Source organism: Nerophis ophidion, linkage group LG23 (assembly GCF_033978795.1).
Source record: "Nerophis ophidion isolate RoL-2023_Sa linkage group LG23, RoL_Noph_v1.0, whole genome shotgun sequence".
NCBI classification, from domain to species: Eukaryota; Metazoa; Chordata; class Actinopteri; order Syngnathiformes; family Syngnathidae; genus Nerophis; species Nerophis ophidion.
In genome coordinates, this window is record NC_084633.1 from 2,286,892 (window position 1) to 2,312,804 (window position 25,913).

General features: G+C 36.7%; 1 protein-coding gene across 13 annotated transcripts in view; it reads left to right on the forward strand.

Moving 5' to 3' along the window:
• The window catches only part of rbfox1 (RNA binding fox-1 homolog 1), a 344,384-nt gene that overhangs the window by 265,296 nt on the left and 53,175 nt on the right, over nt 1–25,913 (forward strand). For 10 of the 13 annotated variants that reach the window (XR_009803974.1, XM_061885348.1, XM_061885350.1 and 7 more), the window contains 3 exons: nt 1,726–1,779; nt 7,438–7,582; nt 19,949–19,988. Coding sequence is in view for 10 of the 13 variants with exons in the window: in XM_061885348.1 (XP_061741332.1) it covers nt 1,726–1,779; nt 7,438–7,582; nt 19,949–19,988 (239 nt within the window). In the remaining 3 variants the exon portion in view is untranslated. The remainder of the gene's footprint in view (nt 1–1,725; nt 1,780–7,437; nt 7,583–19,948; nt 19,989–25,913) is intronic. The other 3 variants (XR_009803976.1, XR_009803975.1, XM_061885356.1) reach the window with 1 other exon arrangement.

Here is a 25,913-nt window from a genome sequence, read left to right on the forward strand (position 1 = left end):
AGTCCAGCTTCATACTCCTCCGTAAATACGTTTAAACTAGTCTGCTCACTTCTCGTAGCTTCGCGTATCAAAATTAAGTTTGTAAAAAATATTACTTTTAATTGCATACGTGTAGTTGAAAGACTACGGCTGAGTAAAAACACTCCGTAATAGTTCCACTGATCAGTGTTCTTCAGCACAAAGATGCCACACAAAAGTTCCTTTTGTTTTTCTTTTGGGTCCTGGACCGAATTCATGAGAAATCTGCTAACACATCAATGCATCTATGGCAACGTCCTCTCCTACCTCAAAGACCTAGTTTCCCCTCAAATTCTCACCCGCAACCTCCGCTCCTCAAACACCAACCTCCTCAAACCCATTAGGACAAACCTACAAACAATGGGCCGCTGGGCTTTCTGCTCGACCGCATCCGAATTCTGGAACGCTCTCCCCGACCATCTTGGAGCACCACAGTCGGTCGACTGTTTTAAGAAGGGACTAAAAACCAATCTTTTTAGCAAAGCTTATATCTAATTTCTCTGCCTTCTTGTTTTTAAATGCACTGCTTGCCTATCTGTTGTATGGTAATGGTAAATGGTGAATGGGTTATACTTGTATAGCGCTTTTCTACCTTCAGGGTACTCAAAGCGCTTTGACACTATCTCCACATTCACCCATTCACACACACATTCACACACTGAAGGCAGGACGTGCCATGCAAGGCCCTAACCACCATCAGGAGCAAGGGTGAAGTGTCTTGCTCAAGGACACAACGGACGTGACTAGGTTGGCCGAAGATGGGGATTGAACCAGGAACCCTTAGGTTGCTGGTACTGCCACTCTCCCAACTGCGCCACGCCTTCCCCTTTTATCCAGTGCTTTCATGTTTTTATTTCTATTATATCAATCAATCAACGTTCATTTATATAGCCCTAAATCACTAGTGTCTCAAAGGGCTGCACAAACCACAACACAAACCACTATGACATCCTCGGTAGGCCCACATAATGTTTCTATGTTTTATCTAGTTTTTATCTAGTGATTCTCATGTTTTTATTTCTATTTTAATTTCATATCATATATTCTACCTTTTTATTTGTATTTTTTTACTATTTTTATACTTTGTAGCACTTTGAGATTTTAACAAATGCAAAGTGTGTTCATTATTATTATTAATAATAGAAATGAACAAGTGTCCTTGCATACTCCGAAATGGCAGATTCGTGTTTTTGAAAAATACGTTTATGAAAGTCCACAAAGGTGTTCAACCAATCAGCGTTAGACAGCACAGCCTTCCCCTGAAAAGCTTAAGGTGAGCTTTGAAAAGTCCCACCAAGCTCAGAAGAACTCAGAAATGTTCCTTTAATCCATTTTCTACCGTTTGTCCCTTTCGGGGTCGCGGGGGGTGCTGGAGCCTATCTCAGCTGCATTCGGGCAGAAAGCGGATATACCCCCGAAATGTTCCTGAAGAACTACAGTAAATCTACCTGGGTAGTTTTTGGTGGAACTTTATTTGAAATGGGTGGAAAAGGGCCTAAGTTCCTTAATGACTGTTGAACTGAACCACGGCCATGTACTGGATTCTACAGATGTGGTAAATGTCTGGGCCTCCAAGGATATTTAAAAAAATATTTTCAATATCTTGTCAGAACTAAAGAAGTCACGTTGACAGAACATTCAAACTGACCACATTAAAAGTGTCTTATCATTCTTTCTCTGTGTCCTTTGTTGTCTTGTCTTTTTCAGGCTGGAAGTTAAATCCAGTGGTCAGTGCGGTCTACAGCCCAGAATTCTATGCAGGTAGGAGGACATGCCATTTTTCATTTGTCACTTTCTCCTTTTACTGTTGGCTTCTTTCTCCTTAACATGTTCCTTGTTCTGCAGTTTCTTCCACATCCCCGTTTTTCCTTCCATCTCATTTTAACCTTTGCACCTCTTCCTCCACTGCTTCCTTCCCAAGCAACATGCAACCAGGCAAATTCTGTTTATAGCTTCAGAACTCTGTTGATTTGCACAAATATAACCACAGACTGTCAACGCTCCTGCAGAACAAACACGCATTTCGCTACCCCCGCCGCCGCCCACACGCCACTGTTAATCTTTATCATCCTCGCATTCATCTACCCCCACGCCTTCATTAATGACGGTCATTAGGTGAAAAAGACATGGATTTTGTGGTTAGAACCAAAGAAAAATAACAGTACAATAGATCGGTGAAGTGAATTAAAAGGCAAGAGGGAAGCAAACCTAATTGTCCAACACAACATTAAATCATGTGAAATTCATTTTGTAGAAGGGATCAATATTTTTTATTTCCCAGAGGAGCCATTATATGAATCGTCTTGAACTACTTTTATTTTGAAATGGTCTTGCATTGATTCCTTTTAAATATCCAAAATATATTTAAGTGTCTTGGTTTGTGCGTAAGTTATGCAACACTCTAAAGCAGGGCTGTCAATCTCATTTCAGATCAGTGGGCCAAGACTGGTAAAATCACGGCACAATAACTTAAAAATAAAGACAACTTCAGATTGTTTTCTTTGTTTTAAAATAGAACAAGCACATTCTAAAAATATACAAATCATAATGTTTTTTATTTTTACACGTACATGTTACGGTTGATAGTATTGTTTCTTAATTTGTTGTTATTTATACTTTGTGAATAAATATTGTCAAATAGGCGGACTTGAGTCTGGAAGAGTTTTAAAATACTCCCCTAGGTGTTAATTTTTATTCTATCAGAAGATTAAATGAATAATAATGTGATTTACTCATTTTCCTCAACTAATTAACTATTAACACATGGTTTATTCTATACATATGTAGCATAACCACAACAAAACTTATGAATTTGGACTTATTTTATGAATCACACATGAAGTTAGAAGGGGATACATATTATTTCAGCATATTCATGTGCGCCCAGAAAATGTGTTCCCAGTCGTAAGTATAACACGAAATGTACATATTATCAAAGCATTTATTTGGGTAGAAATGTCATAGGTTACATTAACAACATGTTTGACAATTAAGGCATGGATGTAACAATCCACATTTTTTAGACTATCAATAATAAGCAGAGTAAGTATGTACTGTCTGACAGCAGGGGATATAAAGAATTGCGATCGCGACTTTTGGTAGACACATATCGAACAGCAGTTCATTCAAAAATTTCAGCTCATTTTAGCAAACTTGTCTCACAGGCCGAATAAAACTTGTCCGCGGGCCGTACGTTTGACACTCCTGCTCAAAAGTAATCTTTTACTCTACTTTTTTGTCAAAACTAAAGGAATACAACTGTGTTTAAAACTGAAATAGTGTGTATAGAGTATCAGAAACCTGTCACAGCCTCAGCAAATAACCACAGGTTGTGGTCCATTGCTGGGGTGTCACACTCATTTTAAATTGGGGACCACATGGACAAAAAACTGCTCCCAAGTGGGCCGGACTGGAAAAAACACGGCACAATAACTTAAAAATAAAGACAACTACGGATTGTTTTCTTTGTTTAAAAATAGAACAAAATGTACAAATCAAAATGTTGTTGGTTTTTTTTTACACGTACGTGTTGCGGTTAATAGTATTCTATCTTTTTTTGTCGTTATTTATATTTTCAGAATAAATGATGTGATAATGATCATCAGACAACTCATTGGTGTTCATTTTCAATCCATCAAGATGAAAAATATATAGATGTTATTTATGTAGTTTGATAATTTTCCTCGACTAATGTACTAACGTGGTTTATTTTGTACATATATAGCATCATCTACAGCGATACAAATAATTGCTGTTACTACATCTAGTGGACACATTTAGAACAGTTGTTTCTTTCATTAAAACATTTCAGGTTCACTTTTATACTTAACAAATTCATTCTTGAATTGATGAACGTGGACCTCGACTTAAACAAGTTGAAAAACTTATTCGGGTCTTACCACTTAGTGGACAATTGTACGGAATATGTACTGTACTGTGCAAATCTACGCATAAAAGTTTCAATCAATCCTGCGCGCCGGATAAAACATGTTCTGGCCCTAGGGCTGTATGTTTGACACCCCTGATCTACATCAACAATTTGATTTTTCTGAGAACAGGTTGAAAAAAAAGTTGATTTTTTTTTTTTTCTTTTTTTTTTTTTATCAATTAAGAATCATTTCAAAAAGAATCATAATTAATCTGAAAGTACATTTTTTGGACACCTCAATTATGTATAGCAGAATGAAAGAAAAGGAGTGAACTCTCATGTAATCCATCCACTCTCTACGTACGTTCCTTTGTCTCTGCGGACCAGACACACACAGAGAAGTCGAGGCACGAAATGTAAACATTAGGTAATATCGTAAAAATAGTCAAAATCATCCCCAAAATCTACCCACTGTTCTTTTATCACATTTCGGGCATTTCCTGAAAATCCGCTCACAACTTTTTGAGTTTCGTTGCGAGCAGATGCAAAAACAAACCATTGCGGAGGCAAATTTAGACGCAGGAATATTCATACTGTAATACATGTGTACACATTTAAAATGACGGCAAGATAACTTAAAAACATAGACAACTTCGGATGGTTTTCTTTGTTTAAAAATAGAACAAGCACATTCTAAAAATGTACAAATCATAATTTTGTTTTTTTTATACTTACATGTTGGGGTTAATAGTATATCTTTATTTGTCGTTATTTATATTTTCTGAATAAATAATGTGATAATGTTCATCAGTCAACTCATTGGTGTTAATTTTCAATCTATCAAGATAAAAAATATATCAAAATCAAATTACAGTATGTTATTTATGTAGTTTGATCATTTTCCTCGATTGATGTACTAGCGTGGTTTATTTTGTACATATGTAGCATCATCTACAAAGATACAAAGAATTGATATTGCAACATCTAGTGGACACATTTAGAACAGTTGTTTCTTTCATTAAAAAATTTCAGGTTAATATTTATACTTGGCAAACTCATCCCGCGGGCCGGATAAAACCTGTTTGTGGGCCTGATCCGACCCTCGGGCCGTACGTTTGACACCCCTGATGTAATGAGTTTTGTTCAGTCTGTACTTAATTCTGTTTGATTTGAGCTGTAACCTGAGATGTGGCAGTGTATTGCGGGAAAGACATATCAATGTAACTATCAGGGTTGCCAGGGCATGTGGACTTTAAATCAAGGTGACAAAAGATGAATAGTAACAATTACCAGTGATACTCCTCTCCTTTCTCTCTCTGAGAAAGTGTTATCCTTTGGCCCAAACCTTCCATTTTTCATCAGGTCAATAAATGATTCACTGTTTCTATTACCATTTCATTATATTTCCCTTTTGAAGAGTTGCATAATTAGAGGCGGAAATCATTCCTTGGGCTTCCTCTTCACCTCTCTCAAATTACTCGCCATGTCTTTGCCCATTTAGATGAGAGATAAGTTAATAACGGCACCCTTGTAACAGTCGTCTCTACTGTAGCTCAGAGTTTAATTTATTTTATGACACTTTGTTTCCAAAGCGATGGTGTATACCAGGCATTTTAAGCCATCAAGCATTCTAATATCTGCTGTGTATAGTTATCAAACTGAAATGATGTTTTTTTTTTTGCATGTTTTAAAAAACAAGGATTTAGTAATAATAATCATATGTCATAGTCGAACACTGTAAGGCAGGGGTGTCCAAACCAAGGCCCGTGTGGCATATGTGGCCAACAAGCCAGAAAATGGTATAAATATTCAAATATTCAGCGGGTTAATAGCTGCCGATATCAGTGGCCATTTGTTGTATGTCAATGTGAATGGGTTGCACAGCATTTACTTATATGAGCCAATTCGTACGAACTTCCCAAGTCAAAACTAAATTCAACTAAAACAAAAATTAAACAAATAAGGTCACATTAGTGTTGTCCCGATACCAATATGTTGGTACCGGTACCAACATTATTTTGATGATTTTTGGTACTTTTCTAAATAAAGGGGACCACAAAAATGGCATTATTGGCTTTATTTAAAAAATATATATATTACGGTACATTAAACATATGTTTATTATTGCTAGTTTGTCCTGAAATAAAATACTGAACATACTAGACAACTTGTCTTCTATTGGGAAGTAAACAAACAAAGGCTCCTAATTTGGCTGCTGACATATGTAGTAACATATTGTGTAATTTTCCATTCTATTATTTTGTCAAAATTATTAAGGAGAAGTGGTAGAAAATTAATTATTTATATATTTGTTCATTTACTGTTAATATCTGCTTACTTTCTCTGTTAACATGTTCTATCTCCACTTCTGTTAAAATGTAATAATCACTTATTCTTCTGCTATTTGGATGCTTTGCATTAGCTTTGGATGATACCACAAATTTGGGTGTCATTCCGATACCAAGTAATTACAGGATCATACTTTGGTCATATTCAAAGTCCTCATGTGTCCAGGGACATATTTCCTGAGTTTATAAACATAATATACTGTACGGTATAAAAAAACTAAAGAAGATGTTGTGTTGCCAAAAAATATCGACGTAATCATATTAGTATCAACTAGATACGTTACTCTACTTGGTATCATTACAGTGGATGCTAGGCGTTGATTCACCAATGGCGTTTGTTTACATGTTGACGCCGGTGAGCTACGGTTTGTAATGAAGCGTGTTTAGCTATTCTTCGTCCTGCAGGGATGATACCTGTAAGAAACTTACTTTATTTGTAGCCATGGAGACGAGGATTAGTGATTTCGAAGTAGGTAAAACACTGCCGACTGCGGCTAGACTTTAGCCCCTAGCTGGCTAATCATGTCTTAAAGCACCTCTTCCTGGGGGCCTTTCAGTGTTATAACTTCACCTTTATTGTTAGTTTTTAAGCCAAAAGGCGTCCGTTCTCCCTTTTCTGTTCACACACTGCGTTTGCGTGTGAGTACTCTGTGATTGTGCGCTGCCGAACATGCTCCTCTGCTCGTAAACCAGCAATGACATGACGTAAATATATATATATGTATTTATGTGTATATATATATATGTATGTGTATATATGTATGTATACATATGTAAATATATATGTATTTATGTATATATATGTGTATATATGTATGTGTATATATGTATGTATATAGAAATGTTTATATACATACATACACATATATATGTATATATATATATATATATATATATATATATATATATATATATATATATATATATGGTCAAAAAGCGTGGACACCTCTGCTGTAAGGGTTGCGACACAAAAGGAACAAGAAATGATTCCCACTATAGCACAAAATAGTCCTCTACTGAGAGGTTTCCACAGCATAATTACTGTGTTTTCCAAGCTCAAAGACAGAACTGAAGGCTGAAAGAAGTCACCCGGGACACTATGATAAAAGTGTACACATGCACATGCACACAATATCCATGATATATTATGGTGTGTTTAGGTTTGTGCAATCAATGTGTGACATGTTTTAAATGTATTCCCAGTACCAGGTTTTCCCTACCCAGCAGCCAGTGCAGCAGCAGCAGCGGCAGCGGCGTACAGAGGAACCCACCTACGCGGTCGAGGACGAACAGTCTACAACACGTTCAGAGCGGCCGCTCCGCCTCCTCATATTCCGTCTTATGGAGGGTGAGCATTATTTTTTAACTGTGTTTGGTTATTCTACACCCCCCCCTTTGGTCAAATGATTCTTGTTCGGACCCAATGCGCAGTCCTGAATCTCAGTGCTCGTAGGCAGCAGAGCGTTGCATGCCTTGTCTCGCAGCAGCAGCAAGCAGCTCCCCTCTTCCATAGCATGTTGAATTAACCGAGAGGCATGCTCTAAGACGTGTGCTTGAGTCATTCTAAATGACTGTCAATTTGACCTTGGACTGTGGTTTGATGGAGTAAAATGTTAGAATGGGAGTTCATTTATCAAAATGAATGAAAAAAAAACAAAAAAAACATCTCCACAGCCTCAACAACAACTCTTTCAAATGATCTGGCACAAGATGCTCTGGAGAGCTGTGTGTTGAGGGCAGTTTGATATGATTATCTACTTTTCTGTTGATTCTTATTAATTTTTTTTCCTTCGATGACTGCAACCAACGGGCATTAAGGAGGCTGGTTGGGATTTTACTTAAAATTAACTCCAGAGGATTTAGTTTTCCACTGATGAATGAATGGTTCCTATTTATATGGAAAAAGGCTTAAATGCAATAATTGTATGATTTGACATCCAAAAGCAAACCACACAGTGTAAAACACGAGCCGTTGATAACAGCAGGTCTAAAGTCCATTTCTCCTTCTGAGACCCAGCCTATTCAGTCGTGTCCTCTGAGTTCAAAATCAGAAAAGTAAATACAGATGAAACTTCGATTTATGAACTTCATTGCTTCTACAACATGGTTTGCAAACTGAAAAATGTGTATAGTGAAGTAGAGTTCCACATAAGAATCAATATAAACATTAATAATTGGATCTCACCTCGACAAAATTCCTTATTATGGTAAATAACTGCATACTTTATATATATACATACATATACACATACAAAGGGACAAGCGGTAGAAAATGAATGTGTGTGTGTGTATAAATATTTGTATATATACATAAATGTGTATATATACATGTGTGTATATATATATATATATATCAGTGTTTCCCACAGGTCAGGCATCTATTTGTGGTGGTGTGGTCGGGCAGATGGGGGGGATGGGTGGCGGCGGAGGCGATGACCAAGAAGAACGCGGAGTTGGAATATAATTACAACACTTTATGTACACATATATATGTGTATATATATATATATATATATATATATATATATATATATATATATATATATATACACATATATATATATATATATATATATATATATATATATATATATATATATATATATATATATATATATAATATGTAACTACAAGCTCCATTCACAGACAGAGTCCCATTGCTTTTATGAGCGGTCGAGCGAGTCAAAAGCCAAAAAATAATAAAACAAATAAAAATGTTATTTTTATTCGTGGCAGCCGTAGTTCTTTCTTGGCGGGCCGCCACAAATAAATGAATGTGTGGGAAACCCTGTATATATATATATATATATATATATATATATATATATATATATATATATATATATATATATATATATATATATATATAAAACTAACATAATAAGGGGTAACGGCTGAGTATTTTATTTTATTTTTTAACCAAACAACATTACAGCAAGCTTAGATGTCAACACGCACACACGATTTTTGTCGGTGTGCTCCAAAAGTATTTGAGGAATTGTTGAACCCTTTGGGGTTTTGGAGTAATAAACACACATTAGCTTCTTGTAGTCGCAATCCTTCATCGGCTTGTGTCCCGGTAGTGCTTTTTCCTTTGCTGTAATAAAAAGGTCCGCTGTGGCATGTTTCTGGGTCTCATCACATACTAAGGAACAAAGCCCCCGTCGCTGAAAAAATCCTCAAATTGAAAGTGCCGCAAGCCCCTGGCTAACTGGCTTAAATGCTAGCTCAGTGGTTGTCGACCAACCCCAAGGCTATACAGCAAGACTGTGAGAGTTTGGACACATTTAAAGCGTTTCTGACCACACAAAGTGATCTCTTAGACCGGTTCACGCAGTTCTGAGCTGCGTGAGGTAAGACAATTGTTGAAATAAACTCATCTGAAGTGCCCACTAACCTCAAAGCTCTTTAAAATGGCTGTGCACACATGTACAGGACATGGTGGCATCAACATGGCAGCCGAAACGGAATATTTCCATTTAAATTCATTTAAAAAGGGACCATTTTTTTGAGATCCAAATATTTTGGGATACGAACTCAGTCACAAAACCAGTTAAACTTGTAAACCGAGGTAACGCCGTAGTCAGTTGTTCATCACCAAAATGATCCCTGAGCGCGGCCACCGCTGCTGCTCACTGCTCCCCTCACCTCCCAGGAAGTGGAACAAGGGGATGGGTCAAATGCAGAGGGTAATTTCACCACACCTAGTGTGTGTGTGACTATCAGTGCTACTTTAACTTTTAACTTATTGCTCCATGCAAGCTCAGAAGAAGAGTCTCATCAAATGTGATGGAGAGATGCGAGTTCAGTTTAGAAATTCAAATATGCGTAATGTCAGTGTAAAAAGAAAATAATGCACGGAATTTATATTCTTTCATTCGAGTCAGGCCTTTTCCGAATGTGGGTAAAAATCTTTTGGGGTAAAATATCTTCCACTATAACTACTACAGTGTAAACAGTACATTGTAAATAATGTAAATAATTCAATGTATATAGTCTGATGATTAACTTGTGTGATGACTGTATTATGCTGATAGAATCCATTTGTACCATGAATTGATTAACGTGGACCCCAACATAAAGAAGTTGAAAAACTTATTTGGGAGTTACCATTTAGTGGTCAATTGTAAGGAATACGTACTGTATTGTGCAATCTACTAATAAAAGTTTCAATCAATCAATCAATCAAAACATAATATGTCCTATCAATGTTATCCAAATATCATCGTCTAAACACTACAGCACTGCAAACACATTAGACACTCAGATTTAAACGGCAAAATAGCAGAGGACAATAAAAGTTGTCTAAACGTGGTACGTTGCTAGAGTGAGAAATATAGTTGCCAATGGCAGCTTTGTGCATTCCAACTAATCAGACTAATCAAGCATGTTTAACATTTAACATGGTTTTTACTGCTGTATTTATTGTTTATTACAGGAGTTTTGTCACTACCTGATGTTGACACTCGTTTACAATAGCTGCATTTTGAGCATTCAAGCAAGTGGGTTGTTTTGACTGTTCAGTGACTGTAAACAGATGTGGGTCACTTGAAATGCGTTTGTACATTAAGCAAAGCCTGCTCAGTGGCTTTGTGGTTAGAGTGTCTGCCCTGATATCGGTAGGTCGTGAGTTCAAAGCCCGCCCGAGTCATACCAAAGACGATAAAAATGGGACCCATTATGTCCCTGCTTGGCACAGGTTTGGAGTTGGGGATTAAATCCCCTAAATGATTCCCTGCTCCCCGGCGGGTGGACCAAGGGGATGGGTGAAATGCAGAGAGTAATTTCACCACACCTCGTATGTGTGTGGCACTTTAACTTTAACTTTAAATGGACAGTCATAAGAAGAAAAGTGTAAATTTATTAGGAAGGGCTTCAGGAACCTGCCAGTTAAGAGTTCAGGGTCAGCCGCACCAAAAAGGCAGTTGTCTCTCAGACAACTTCCGTTTTAAATTGCAGCTTGACTTTAGCGCGTGGGACACCAAAACCTCTGAGCTTTCTTTCAGCCATCTTTGAAGCAAAATAAAGGATATTGTGGTGGATAAAAAAAAAAAGGTCGAATCGCAACTGACACTGGCTAAGGATTGTTTTACTGTGCACCATTTTAACCTTCACCTGTTTTTGTACCACTATTTTAACTGTTATATTTTTTAAACCACAGACATTTTACCAACCATTTTTAACTTAGTCACTTGGCACTTTAATTCAATTAATGGGATTTGTGCCATAGTTGAAATTATTATTTTGTGCCGTTATTTTAAGGCTTGGTTTTATTTTTCGGCGTATTCCCCTATATTTGTGTGTTGTTGTTGTTTTTTTTTGAGTGTGGGAACATTTGTGTTTTTATTCTCTTTAAGTCTTTTGTAAGTAAACTGGTTTTAATTCTAAGTGTACTGGTTTTAATTCAGAGCTACTGTTGCCTTTTAACCACTTGGTGCCTTGTGTTTTCTATGTGCGATAAATGTACCAAACTAAAGTTCAGTTTATTCTGGCAACCTGTTTTAGCTGTACTATAGTTCTAGCTACTTTTAGAACCCACACCCACTTAGAACTACTACATATAGGAAATCAAACCTGCAGTACAATCCAACCTAAGTGCTTTATCGTCAGTGATGAGGTTTTGGGCTGAATATTTGGGCATGGTCACAATAGAGACATATGTTTCAACTAATGCAGTTGCATTATGTAATTACTTTTGTGGTGCTCATGGGATGAATTAGTAATGTAGACCGTGTATTTTTATCGAAGCATCTGTGTAGCATTGCGTCAAGCCGTTTCCTGTGCTGCAGTGAGGAAATGTTTGGCTCTGCACAAACAAGAACATGATTTGAGCAAAGGCTTCAGTTAACTACCCTGTTAATGGTGCAATCCCACATTTCTACTGACACAGCTCTCTGATTTCCATGATGTCGGAAGCAGTATTGATCATCAGAGTTTGTGCTAACAGTGGGGGAAAGCTGTCTAATGGCTGGTGAAATTGGATCCTTGGTTCTATAAAGAACGGGCAGCATTGTGGCAGAGTGGTTAGTGCCTCACAGCAAGAAAGTCCTGGGTTCTGTCTTACTGTGTGGCATTTGCATGTTCTCCCTGTGACTCCAAACACCTGCATCTTGGCCATTGGCGCCGATCTACATTGCTGCCAGTGGGTGCTTGGTGTGTGTACTAGTGCTGTCCCGATGCCAGTATTTTAGTACTTTTTGGTACTTTTCTAAATAAAGGGGACCACAAAAATGTCATTATTGGCTTTGTTTAACAAAAAAATCTTAGGGTACATTAAGCATTAAATAAAAAAGTGAAAATACTAGACAACTTGTCTTTTAGTTGTACGTAAACAAAGACTCCTAATCAGTCTGCTGACATATGCAGTAACATATTGTGTCATTTATCATTCTATTATTTTGTCAAAATTAAGGACAAGTGGTAGAAAATTAATTATTAATCTACTTCTTCATTTACTGTTAATATCTGGTTATTTTCTGTTTCTATACACGTCTGTTAAAATGTAATAATCACTTATTATTTTGTTGTTTGGATACTTTACATTAGTTTTGTATGATACCACAAATTTGGGTATGAATCCGATACCAAGTAGTTACAGGATCATACATTGATCATATTCAAAGTCCTCGTGTGTCTAGGGACATATTTCCTGAGTATATTAACAAAATATAAATAAAAAAAAAACAAAAGAAGATTTTGGGGTGTTAAAAAATATCGACGTAATCATAGTAGTATGGACTAGATATGCCACTGTGTCATTACAGTGGATGTTAGGTGGGAATCCACCAATGGGGTTCGTTTGTATTGTAGTGTCCCGGACAAGTTGGTGCTGCAAGGAATTCTTTTTCTGTAGTGTTTATGTTGTGTCGCGGTGCAAATATTCTTCCAAAATGTGTTTGTCGTTGTTGTTTTGCATGGTTTCACTATATGGCACATGTTTATGACAGTGTTAGCATCGTTCATACTGCCATCCTTAGTGTGACATGTATGGCTGTTGTTTAAGTATGCCCTTCATTCGCTGGTGTGCCGTTCCGAAGTCAAGATGACTGTGTCTTTAGTTAGTTATGGGGCAGAATGAAACCTTGGTTCGGCTTTGTAAGTTATAGACTATATGTGACTTTTTAAACTATGTAAAACTGACAAATTCGCCACAAAATTAACAACATCAAGATTGATTTCTCCAAATTTTTTTTAAGATTGAAAGTTGCCATCAATTAGGGATCGGCGCCTATGCCTTGTGAATGTGAGTGTGAATGATGTCTATCTGTGTTAGCCCTACGATGAGGTGGCGACTTGTCCAGGGTGTACGCCGCCTTGTGCACCCCCCTCGTACCCCTCCCCACACACACACACACACACACACACACACACACACACACACCCACACCAAGACACCGAGAGGGACAAGCTGTAGAAAACTGATGGAGGGTTCTATGACAAACCGACATCCTTGAGTACTGATACCTCTCTGAAACACAGAGTACTGTGTACTGTACTGAAACGGAGGCTTTTAATTGCGCTATGAATGTCGGACTTTTGCTTTTGTATCATAAAACAAGAGGTTCAACCACAGTTCAAAAGGCACGAGTGGAAATACACTCTTTGTAATGAAATAATTATTTGATGGCTTATATTATCTCTTCCACCCACTGGTACAAAAGTTTAGTACTACAGGGAGTTACATAACGATACACTGGCTTTTTTCCCCAATGTGTAGCATGTCCAGCTCACAGATTTTCATTTCGCAGGGATAATAGCAAGCATAGAAGTAGAATCAAACAACATTTGATAAAAGAATGGGAAATATAATAATAAGGTAATTGGAATGACTGATACTGGTTCCAAATCAGTTTCAGTTCAGTTCAGTTTCAATTTCAGTTTATTTGGAACATGCATACGATACGATGTAATGCATCACACATGACAGCACGTCTGAAAAGGAGTAGGAAGAAGCAGAGTTTATATAATCCTACCCCTTTTCATACCATAGCAATTTTATCCCATTTCCTTGTTCTCTGTAACAGAATAGTGAGCAAATAAATAATCAATGAATAATATACCATAGTAAGCATCCAAATATTAAATACATAAATAATCTGTGTTTCAATAAAAAAAGGGTTCAAGATGTTTATAATTATTGTTCTGTTTTGGATTGATTGAGAAGTTTATTGACATCTTAAAAAATTGAATCCATGTAATGCTTTTAAAAAGGCAAATGGATGGCACAACAAGCCAAAAGGCTCGTTTCCATTGTGGTCCAATAAATATTCATCACATTTGATACATTCAATAAGAAAATATATGTAACCTGTAACATGTATATAAAAAAAAATACGTAAAGAAAATTATAGATTATGTACATAAACACAGTATACATGTCAGGTGATTTGAAAAACAATATATACAAAGAGGGCTTCACGGTGGAAGAGGGGTTAGTGCGTCTGCCTCACAATACGAAGTTCCTGCAGTCCTGGGTTCAAATCCAGGCTCGGGATCTTTCTGTGTGGAGTTTGCATGTTCTCCCCGTGAATGCGTGGGTTCCCTCCGGGTACTCCGGCTTCCTCCCACTTCCAAAGACATGCACCTGGGGATAGGTTGATTGGCAACACTAAATTGGCCCTAGTGTGTGAATGTGAGTGTGAATGTTGTCTGTCTATCTGTGTTAGCCCTGCGATGAGGTGGCGACTTGTCCAGGGTGTACCCTGCCTTTCGCCCGATTGTAGCTGAGATAGGCGCCAGCGCCCCCCGCGACCCCGAAAGGGAATAAGCGGTAGAAAATGGATGGATATATACAAAGATGTACAAGTGTACTTTGTGACCACTTGTAGTTTGAACAAACTCTTAAATTTAATAATTTTGGTGCTTTGTTTGATTTCTTTGGTTATTCCATTCCATAATGTAATTCCACATACGGATATGCCAAAGGTTTTAAGTGTTGTACAAGCATACAAAGGTTTTAAATGAGATTTTCCTCTAAGATTATATTTCTCCTCTTTTGTTGAGAAGAATTGTTGTACATTCTTGGATAGTAGGTTAGTTTGCTTTGTACATCATTTTAGATGTTTGTAAATGCACCAAATTGTTGAATTTCAATAACTGTGATTTAACAAATAAAGGGTTTGTATGTTCTCTATATTCAACATTATGTATTATTCTAATTAGATAGATAGATGGATAGTACTTAATTTATTCCTTCAGGAGAGTTCCTTCAGGAAAGTTACAAAATTTGTATTTTTTGTAACACAGTTCGTGAATGAAGCGCACATTTGCAGTTGTTTCCCCATATTTCTACATAATAACTCAGATATGGTAACACTAGCGAGCAGTAAAGAATTATGAAGTGATTTTTGGTCTCGAACATACTTTATATATTATATTTTTTACATGAGATTTCCAATTCATTTTATCATCAATTATTACACCCAAAAGTTTGGTCTGAGACACAGGTTCCTGCTATTACCCACTTCAAAATTGAGTATTTTCTATTTAATAATCAGTTTTTTGGGGTTTTTTCCGTATGTTCTGCTTGCATTTATAAGGTCTTCATTCTGTCATTCGAGCCATGACACAAAAGTTAAAGTAAAAGTACCAATGATTGTCACACACACACTAGGTGTGGTGAAATTTGTCCTCTCCATTTGACCCATCCCCTTGATGTGAGGGGATCAGTTGGCAGCAGCGGTGCCACGCCCGGGAATCATTTATGGTGATTTAACCCCCAATTCCAACCCTTGATGCTGAGTGCCAAAAAGGGAGGCGATGGGTCCCATTTTTATAGTCTTTGGTATGACTCAGCCGGGGGTTTGAACTCACAACCTACTGATCTCAGGGCGGACACTCTAACCACTAGGCCACTGAGTAGGTAAAAAAAGGTGCATCTGTTACAATGAAGTATAATCCAATCATGGCCCCGAAGCAGAGACCTGCAAACAACTAGGGTAGAATTACGATATTTCATGACCAAGAAGTGCACTATCCTGTGGATGGAACAAAAAAACAAAGGTTAATAACAAAAAGAGACAGCGACAAAAGGTCATCATGACAAAATAAATACATAAACGAAGGAAAAGGGTGGACAAACAATGAGAGAAATGCACTCTTGTAATATAACAATTGAAAAACAATTCCAGACATGAACAATGCTCAAAAGTAGATAAGTAAGCAAGACCAGATCGGAAAAATAAACAGCCTTGCATCTATCAGCATAACTTGCTCCATCTCAGGAACACCAGACATGGGCACTGCAATAGCAGTAAGACTGGTTACAGGTCCCCACATCCGTCGTCTCTTCCAAGGTTTCACATTGTTCTCATTGGTTGGACTTCTTTCTTACCCTGATGTAGGATTAGAGCCGAGGATTTCATTGTTTGTTCGGGCCGTACGTTTGACACCCCTGCTCTACATCAAATATATGATTTGTCTGAGTGGCTAGACAGGACACGTTGAAAAAATAAAGAAGATTTTTTTTATTTTTTTGAATCGATTAAGAATCTTTTCAAATAAGAATCACAATTAATCTGATAGTACATTTTTGGACACCCCAATTAATGTATAGCAGAATGAAAGAAAAGGAGTGAACTCTCATGTCATCCATCCACTCTCTACGTCCCTTTCTCTCTGCGGAACAGACACACACAGAGAAGTTGAGGTGTGTAACGTAAACATTAGGTAATGTCGTAGAAATTATCCAACTCATCCCAAAAAATCTACCCACTGTTTTTTTATCACATTTGGGGCATCTCCTGAAATTCCGCTCACAACTTTGCTAGCAGAAGCACAAACGAACCATTGCGGCGGCAAATAAAGACGCAGGAATATTCATACTGTAATACATGTTTACCTGTCACGGTTTGGTGAGCGTTGCATGCGGCGTGACCCCAAGGCTGCAGAGATAGCAGGCGACGTGCGGGTAAAATAGAATGTAATTGCAACAAGGAGGTGCACAGGAAACAGTCTAACAAGTACAACTAGATGAAACAATTCCTGAAGGAATTGTGTGCGAATGCTCCAATGCTGAAGTTGAAATGAAATCCTGAGATTTTTTTTTTAGAATTGTTGAAGTAGAGCACACAATTCCTAAACAGGCTGAATATTTTGAAGTTGGAACAGTTTGAATCAGATGAAAAATATTGCAATTGTCGATCTTTAAAGAATGTCCCATTGATTTAAATCGGAGTTTCCCAATAAATAGGAATTTCGGGAAAAGCCTTTTTTTTTTTTTTTTTAATGGTAAACAACTTGAATGGTTTTGAATGAGTTGAAATGGTTAGTGTTGACATTTTTCAAATCGGTCGACAAATGATGAAGTAGTAACATGTTGAATTGAGAAATGGTATTACGGGATTCCTGGAATTTCGGGAAAACCGGGAATTTTTCCAGTTCAGAATACAACGTTGGTTTTTTTTTCTGATTAAGAGGAATGTTTTGACGGAAGAACGGTGGAAAAGTTTTAAAAACTGTGGAAGGGGTAGCCACCAGACAACAGGGTGGAAATAGGGCTTTGGAAAACCAGGAATTCTGGTAAATCCTGGATTTTATTTAACTTGGAAAAATGGGTAGTTTAAATTTCCAGAATGGTGGAATGTGTTGAAGGTGGAATGGTTTGAATTGTTTGAAAAATGTCGAAATGGTGGAAGTTTGAAGTGGAAAAATGTCCCGGAAATCTGGGAATTTTTGGAATTTGTCAAGGGAAAGCCCGCGATTCCCGAATAGGATGAACAGTTTGAAGTTGGAATGGTTTGAATCCTGTGATGAGGTGGGGACTTGTCCAGAGTGTACCCCGCCTTCCGCCACATTGTAACTGACATAGGCACCAGCGCCCCCCGCGACCCCAAAGGGAATAAGCGGTAGAATGGATGGATGAATGGTTTGAATCGGATAAAACATGTGGAAGGTAGAGCACGCCAAAATTTGGAGAAGGAGGAGTTGTTGAATAATAAATAGATTTATTTTGGTGTAGAAACCATAAGTGTGAATGCTTTGGAGCATTTACACATATGGTCCAGCGTCAAGAGGCAGGTAACACTGGACGATAAACCCTCTTGATTAGCAATCAGGGACAGGTGTGTCCACTGTCCGCCAATCAAGAGCAGGTGGGGGGAAAAAGGGCTCAGAGGCAGGAAGTCACTTGATGACAACAAACATAACAGGAAGTAGAAACTACAAATACTGTAAGAGCGCTCGATAGGAACTAATGAATTAATGTATTAATTCCAGCAGACATATATAGCAAAAACTTCATCACTCTTTGTAATTTGACAGACATGCAACGGCACCCACTAATAAGGGAAAAAAAGCAAGAATGCTTATCCTAATTTACAATCAACTTATATGTTGGTTATATAGTCCAAGTTTCAACAGCAGATTTGATGGATACATGACAGTTTCAGAACAAGAATAACATATGCTGGAAAACACTTTGTCAATAGCACTGAGCGACCATGAGATTAGCTCCATCTTGCCTGGGTTATTTTTTGTCTTCTGAAGCCTTGTCTGGTGTGTTATGTCCCCTATTCCACAGTGAGTTATTTTGCACCTGTGTCCCACAGTTGAGATTGTCCAAAGAACTAGTCATGTTTTTTCCCAACAACGAATTTTTTACCGCAAGGTTACACACTATTAGGCTTGTAGACAGTTTAATTGAGGGGGATGGCATGGCGCTGTTGGGGGAGTGGCCGTGCCAGAAACCTGAGGGTTCCTGGTTCGATCCCCACCTTCTACCAACCTCGTCCCATCCGTTGTGTCCTTGAGCAAGACACTTCACCCTTGCTCCTGATGGTTCGTGGTTTGGGCCTTGTCTTGTATGCCAGCTCCCGCCATCAGTGTGTGAATGTGGAAAGTGTCAAAGCGCTTTGAGTACCTTGAAAGTAAAAAAGCGCAATACAAATATAACCCATTTACCATTTAATTTCTCCGCTCATAGTTTCACCCTTGCTATGGATAACGTTGGAGCCTTGAATGTGGAATTCACCATGTTATGTTTGAATTTCAGGACACCCCTGAGTTCATGTGGACCATCTCTGAGTGAAAACAGACTGTATATTTAGAGGTAGAGCCCTTTGTTAGGCCATAAACAAAACTTGAAGGCTACTGTATTGATTACATCATTTAGTTTAATAAAATTACTCATTATGAACAGTATGGGGCATAACATATAATTCTAATTGCCTTTTTCTGGAGCTTAACTCTAACACCAAACGCAGGAAAGCGCAAGCATGACCAAAAGTGTCAGTAGCAATACCTTTGCTACCAAACAATGAGCCAAGTTTAAAAAAAATAATCTGAAAATAAAATGAGGAATTAATCTATTGTTCAATATGAAATAAAAACAGTACTTAATTGTTTAAAATTTATTCCAATTAGTTGCACCCCCACTACCTAACGTAAGGCAATAACACCCAATCATGAAGTCAATACACAGAAAAGATATGTGTGGGTAAAAAGAGAACACTGACATTTGAATACACAAAATAAAGTAAGTTAATTTTGTGGAAATCTCCCAGCTTCCTTATCCAGCCTTTACTCAAGGGGTGCCTGCCACCTTCCCCCTTCAACTCTGGTCCTATTATTCCTCGTGGTTGCTAGTCAGACTGTGGACATGGGGATCGCTTAGCAGCCATCCCATTGCCTGCATGACAACATGCACTAATATGGATGTTTTTTTTTTGTTTGTTTTGTTTTATTGTGTGTTTGTTTGTGTTTGCATCCTCTACAGTGTTGTTTACCAGGATGGATTTTATGGTGCAGATATTTATGTAAGTACTGTTCACTGGTATGACATTGCATGCAATCTCTGAACTTACATGGTGTTTTGCTTTCACTTACTTATGTTGACCTGGGATTTAACACGCATCTTGAGATCTCTGAGTTTAAAAAAAAAAACATAGCAGAGACGAAAATATGACAAAAGCGCTTGAAACCGTGATTGTGTAGCGTCTCGTGAGTCCATTCAGCACTGCTTTATGATAAATATAATGATCCCGATTGTGTGCGGAGGAGGTGCTGGATTGCTCCCATAACATTTGACTTGCTTGTCTATCCCATTAGCTCTGTGGCTCCACACTGCAAACAGACAATTTAAAATTCATTAGCAGGCAAGCTCCTGACACTGATGTTTGTATTTGTCAAAGGAGCGGGTTCTAGCCAACAGCAGACTGGATGTGAGAGAAAAAGGGCTCGGTCATGGTGAATTTTTTGGATAATCGTCGTCAAATATGGTCAGTGTCTCGGTTACTTTAATACACAGGTGTCAAACTCAAGGCCTGGGGGCCACACTTAATTTTACGATATTTTTCGGAGTATAAGTCGCACCTGCCGAAAATGCATAATAAAGAAGGAAAAAAACACATAAGTCGCACTGGAGTATAAGTCGCACTTTTGGGGTAAATTTATTTGATAAAACCCAACACCAAGAATAGACATTTGAAAGGCAATTTAATAGGGAACAACAGGCTGAATAAGTGTACGTTATATGATGCATAAATAACCAACTGAGAAGGTGCCTGGTATGTTAACATGACATATTATGGTAAGAGTCATTCAAATAACTATAACATATAGAACATGCTATACGTTTACCAAACTATCTGTCACTCCTAATCGCTAAATCCCATTAACTCTTATACGTCTAGTCTCTTACATGAATGAGCTAAATAATATTATTTGATATTTTACGGTAATGTGTTAATAATTTCACACATAAGTCGCTCCTGAGTATAAGACGCACCCCTGGCCAAACTATGAAAAAAAACGGGAATTCTAGTCCAAAAAATACGTAGTTGGCCCTTGAAAGCCTGGAAATAATATGTATCAATAAAGTACTGTAACTTTTCTGACTCAATGTATTCTTTCTTTTTATTTTGGAAGAAAAAATATATTTATGTACTCCATGTAAGCCAGGGATGTCAAACTCATTTTAGATCGGGGGCCACTTGGAGAACAAGCTACTCCCGAGTAGGGCCGGACTGCTAAAATTGCGGCACGATAGCTTAAAAAAAAAGACAACTTCAGATTGTTTTCTCTGTTTAAAAATAAAACAAGCACATTCTGAAATTGTACAAATCATAATGTTGTTGGGGGTTTTTTACACTTACATGTTGCGGTTAATACGATTCTATCTTTATTTGTCGTCATTTATATTTTCTGAATAAATGATGTGATAATGTTCATCAGTCAACTCTTTAGTGTTAATTTTCAATCCATCAGGATAACATATTAGGTAACACTTTAGTTTGGGGAACATATCCACCATTAATTAGTTGCTTATTAAAGTAAAAAAAGACTTAATTTAGAGTTATTTGGACACTAGGAAACTATATATGAGTTAGGGTTACTAATAAGCAATAATTCTGAGGTTATTTGAGGGAAGATTCTTAGTTAACGGCTTACTGGTTGTATAATAAGGCCATGCAGAATAAGGCATTAATAAGTACTTAAAGGCCTACCGAAATGAGATTTTCTTATTTAAACGGGGATAGCAGGTCCATTCTATGTGTCATACTTGATCATTTCTCGATATTGCCATATTTTGGCTGAAAGTATTTAGTAGAGAACATCAACGATAAAGTTCACAACTTTTGGTCGCTAATAAAAAAGCCTTGCCTTTACTGGAAGTAGCAGACGATGTGCGCGTGACGTCACCGGTGTGAGGGCTCCTCACATTCTCACATTGTTTATAATGTGAGCCACCAGCAGCAAGAGCTATTCGGACCGAAAAAGCGACAATTTCCCCATTGATTTGAGTGAGGATGAAAGATTTGTGGACGAAGAAAGTTAGAGTGAAGCACACAAAAAAAATAAAAAAGCGACGGCTCCAGGCGGCGGCAGTGTGAGCGTTTCAGATGTAATGAGACACATTTACTAGGATAATTCTGGAAGATCCCTTATCTGCTTATTGTTTAAATAGTGTTTTAGTGAGATTGTAAAGTCATACCTGAAAGTCGGATGGCTGCGGTGAACACCAGTGTCTCTCAGAGAAGCCAATGCAGGAGCCAAGATCACAGCTGCCTTTTTGAGCTGCAGGATGAGGTTGCATATTCCACTCAAGTCTCCGATAAGAGCTGACTTAATATCGCAATTTTCCCATCCAAAAACTTGCTTGTTGACGTAGAGAAACATGTTTGCTTGACCGCTCTGTGTTAAAGCTTACAACAAACAAAGAAACGTCGGATGTGTTTCGGTGCTAAAGGCAGCTGCAATCCACCGCTTTCCACAAACAGCATTCTTATTTGACGTCTCCGTTATTAATTGAACAAATTGCAAAAGATTCAGCAACAAAGATGTCCAAAATACTGTGTAATTGCGTGATGAAAAGAGACGACTTTTAGCTGTAAGTGGTGCTGAGCCAATATGTCCTCTCCTACCAATAACGTCACAAACACGCGTCATCATACGCGTCAAAATTCTGCGACGTTTTCAACAGGAAACTCCACGGGAAATTTAAAATTGTAATTTAGTAAACTAAACTGGCCGTATTGGCATGTGTTGCAATGTTAAGATTTAATCATTGATATATAAACTATCAGACGGTAGTAGTGGGTTTCAGTAGGCCTTTAATAATGACTAATTAAGAGCCAATATGTTACTATTTTGTATGTTAATAAGCCACTAATTAATGGTGAATATGTGTTCCTCATACTAAAATGTTATCCAAAAAATATATGTACTCCATGTAATCCAGGGGTGTCAAACTCATTTTAGATCAGGGGCCACATGGAGAAAAATCTACTCCCAAGTGGGCCGGACTGCTGAAATCGCGGCACGATAACTTAAAAATAAAGACAACTTCAGATAGTTTTCTTTGTTTTAAAATAGAACAAGCACATTCTGAAAATGAACAAATCTTAATGTTGTTGTTTTTTGTTTGTTTTACACTTATATGTTGCGTTTAATAGTATTCTATCTTTATTTGTCGTTATTTATATTTTCTGAATAAATTATGTGATGATGTTTATCAGTCAACTCATTGGTGTTCATTTTCAATCCGTCAAGATAAAAGAATTGTATCAAAATCAAATTACAGAATGTTATTCATGTAGTTTGCTCATTTTCTTTGACTGATGTATTCATTTTGTACAAATTATGTTAACTTAAATATTGTCTAAATCTGCAAAAATATATTATCAAACATTCAAATCCATTTTTAAATATAAATAAATACTAATAATGATAATTGCAAAGCAAGTTATTCATCAAAGTTTGCAATGTAAAAGTAGCAATAGATTTCATGGTAAAATTGTGATATTTACTGTGGTTTTTACAGCATTTTTCTCTAAATGAAAAAAACAGTACTTTTTTACTGTAATAAACAGTGGTGTCGTTTTGTCATTTACAGTAATACACCGAAAAATCTACAACAAAAACGCAAACTGGTAGCTCAGGTGCCAAAATCTTTCTTTAAAATTGCAGTTGTTTTTATTCACAGTGAAAAAAAGGAATGAACATTTGACAATAAAATTCTGGCAGCCGTGCTGTTTTTCCATTTACAGTAAAATACACACAATTTTTGGGTGAAATTATTGCAACTTACCATATTTTTTTACATTTTAGTTTTTAAGAAATGTACTAATAAAATGCATTTAAAAATGTGTAATTATAGTATTCACTGTTAGAAGCGACCCCCTGGGGCCAAACATAACTGTGATGTGGCCCTCAGTGAAAACAACTTTGACACCTCTGCTTTAATAATTAAGTAAGAACGTAAGTAATTACAAAAACAAAGAAACATAAAAAGAATACATTGGGTTGTACTGCCACAAATATAATACAGATTGCTTTTAATTATGTCACAGGTGTCAAACTCAAGGCCCGGGGGCCAGGTGTGGGCCGGAACTTAATTTTATTTGGCCTTTGAAAGCCTGGAAATATGTATCAATAAACTACTGTAAGTTTGTATTACTAAATGTATTCTTTCTCTTTATTTTGGAAGAAAAAAATATATGTACTCCATGTAATCGCAAATTATGTTAACTTAAATATTGTCGATTATGCAAAAACATATTACCAACCATTCAAATCTGTTTTTAAATAGAAATAAATACTAATAATAATAATTTAAAGCAAGTTATCCATCAAATTGTGCAATGTAAAAGTAGCAATAGACTTAATGGTAAAATTGTGAAATTTACTGTGGTTTTTACGGCATTTTTCTCTAAATGAAAGAAAATAGTACTTTTTTCACTGTGATAAAACTGTGGTGCTGTTTTGGCATTTTCAGTAATACACCCAAAAATTTACAGTTGTTGATTTGCAGTAAAAAAAAAAAACTAAAACACACTGGCAGCTAAGGTGCCAAAATTTAACTGTAAAAATTGCAGGTTTTTTATTTACAGTAAAAAAAACAAATGTAAATTTTACTGTAAAATTCTGGCAACTGAGCTGCCTTTTTTTTTTTTTTTTACAATAGAAACAGCAGTACTTTTTTTCATTTACAGTAAAATAATTTTTACATTTTAGTTTAAAAAAAAATTCTAATAAAATGCATACAAAAATTGTGTGATAATATCATTCACTGTTAGAAGCAGACCTCTGGGGCCAAACATCACTGCGATGTGGCCCTGAATGAAAACGGCTTTGACACCTCCGCTTTAAAAATGTAGTAAGTACGTAAGTATTTATAAAAACAAATATCAAAACATATAAAGAATACATTGGGTTGTACTGCCACAAATATAGTACAGAATGTTTTTAATTATGTCACATGTGTCAAACTCAAAAGAGTACAACTCTTTTTTGACCATATAATCCTGACAACTGAGCTGCCATTTTTTTTACTGTAAAATAAATGGTGGTACTGTTTTGCTATTCACAATAGTACACTCTACAGTTTTCGTTAAAAAATTACAGTGTTTTTTTTTAGCATGTTACTGGATGGAAAAAAATGGAAAAAACAGTACCGCTGTTTTTCACGGTACAAAACTGGCAGCTGAGTTGCCAGAATTTTACTGTAAAAATTACGTTTTATACTTGCAGTAAAAAAAAACACTGTACATTTCACAGTAAAATTCTAACAACTAAGCTGCCAGTTTGTACCTTGAAAAACGGTATATTGTTTTTTCCCGTTTACAGTAACATGCTGAAAAAAACACTGTAAATTTTACTGTCAAAATTTTTTGCTACTGACTTGTCACTTTTATACTGTAAAATATTTGTTTACTTTTTTACATTGTACGGAAAATGAGAAATTGCATGCAAAAATTCTGTAATAATATCTTTCACTGTGAGAGGTGGCTCTCTGGGGCCGAACATAACTGCGGTGTGGCCCTCAGTGAAAACGACTTCGACACCTCTGAATTATGTGTAGACATCTTTTTTTTAATTATTAATTCAAGAATTATAGTTTTTCTACTTATTTATACCTGAATATTTAGAATATAAAAATGTTTTATTTCACCTTCCAGTGTGAAAACTAATACATAATAGTCCCAAAGACATCAGGTCAGTGATGTCCAAATTGCGGCCCGTAGGCTATTTAGAGGTAGTGTTTTTTCTCCCCCTGAAAATATTCCACACATGATAAATTATGATAATGTATTAGGGCCTTATTGAAAAAAATGTTATTGGAATATCAAATGTTTGAACTAAATATCCCACGAACATTAATAATTATTAAAATGTATTAAGGCTCTCAGGTTTAACATGCTAACGTATGCGATTAATCACAAAATATTAATTGCATTTAT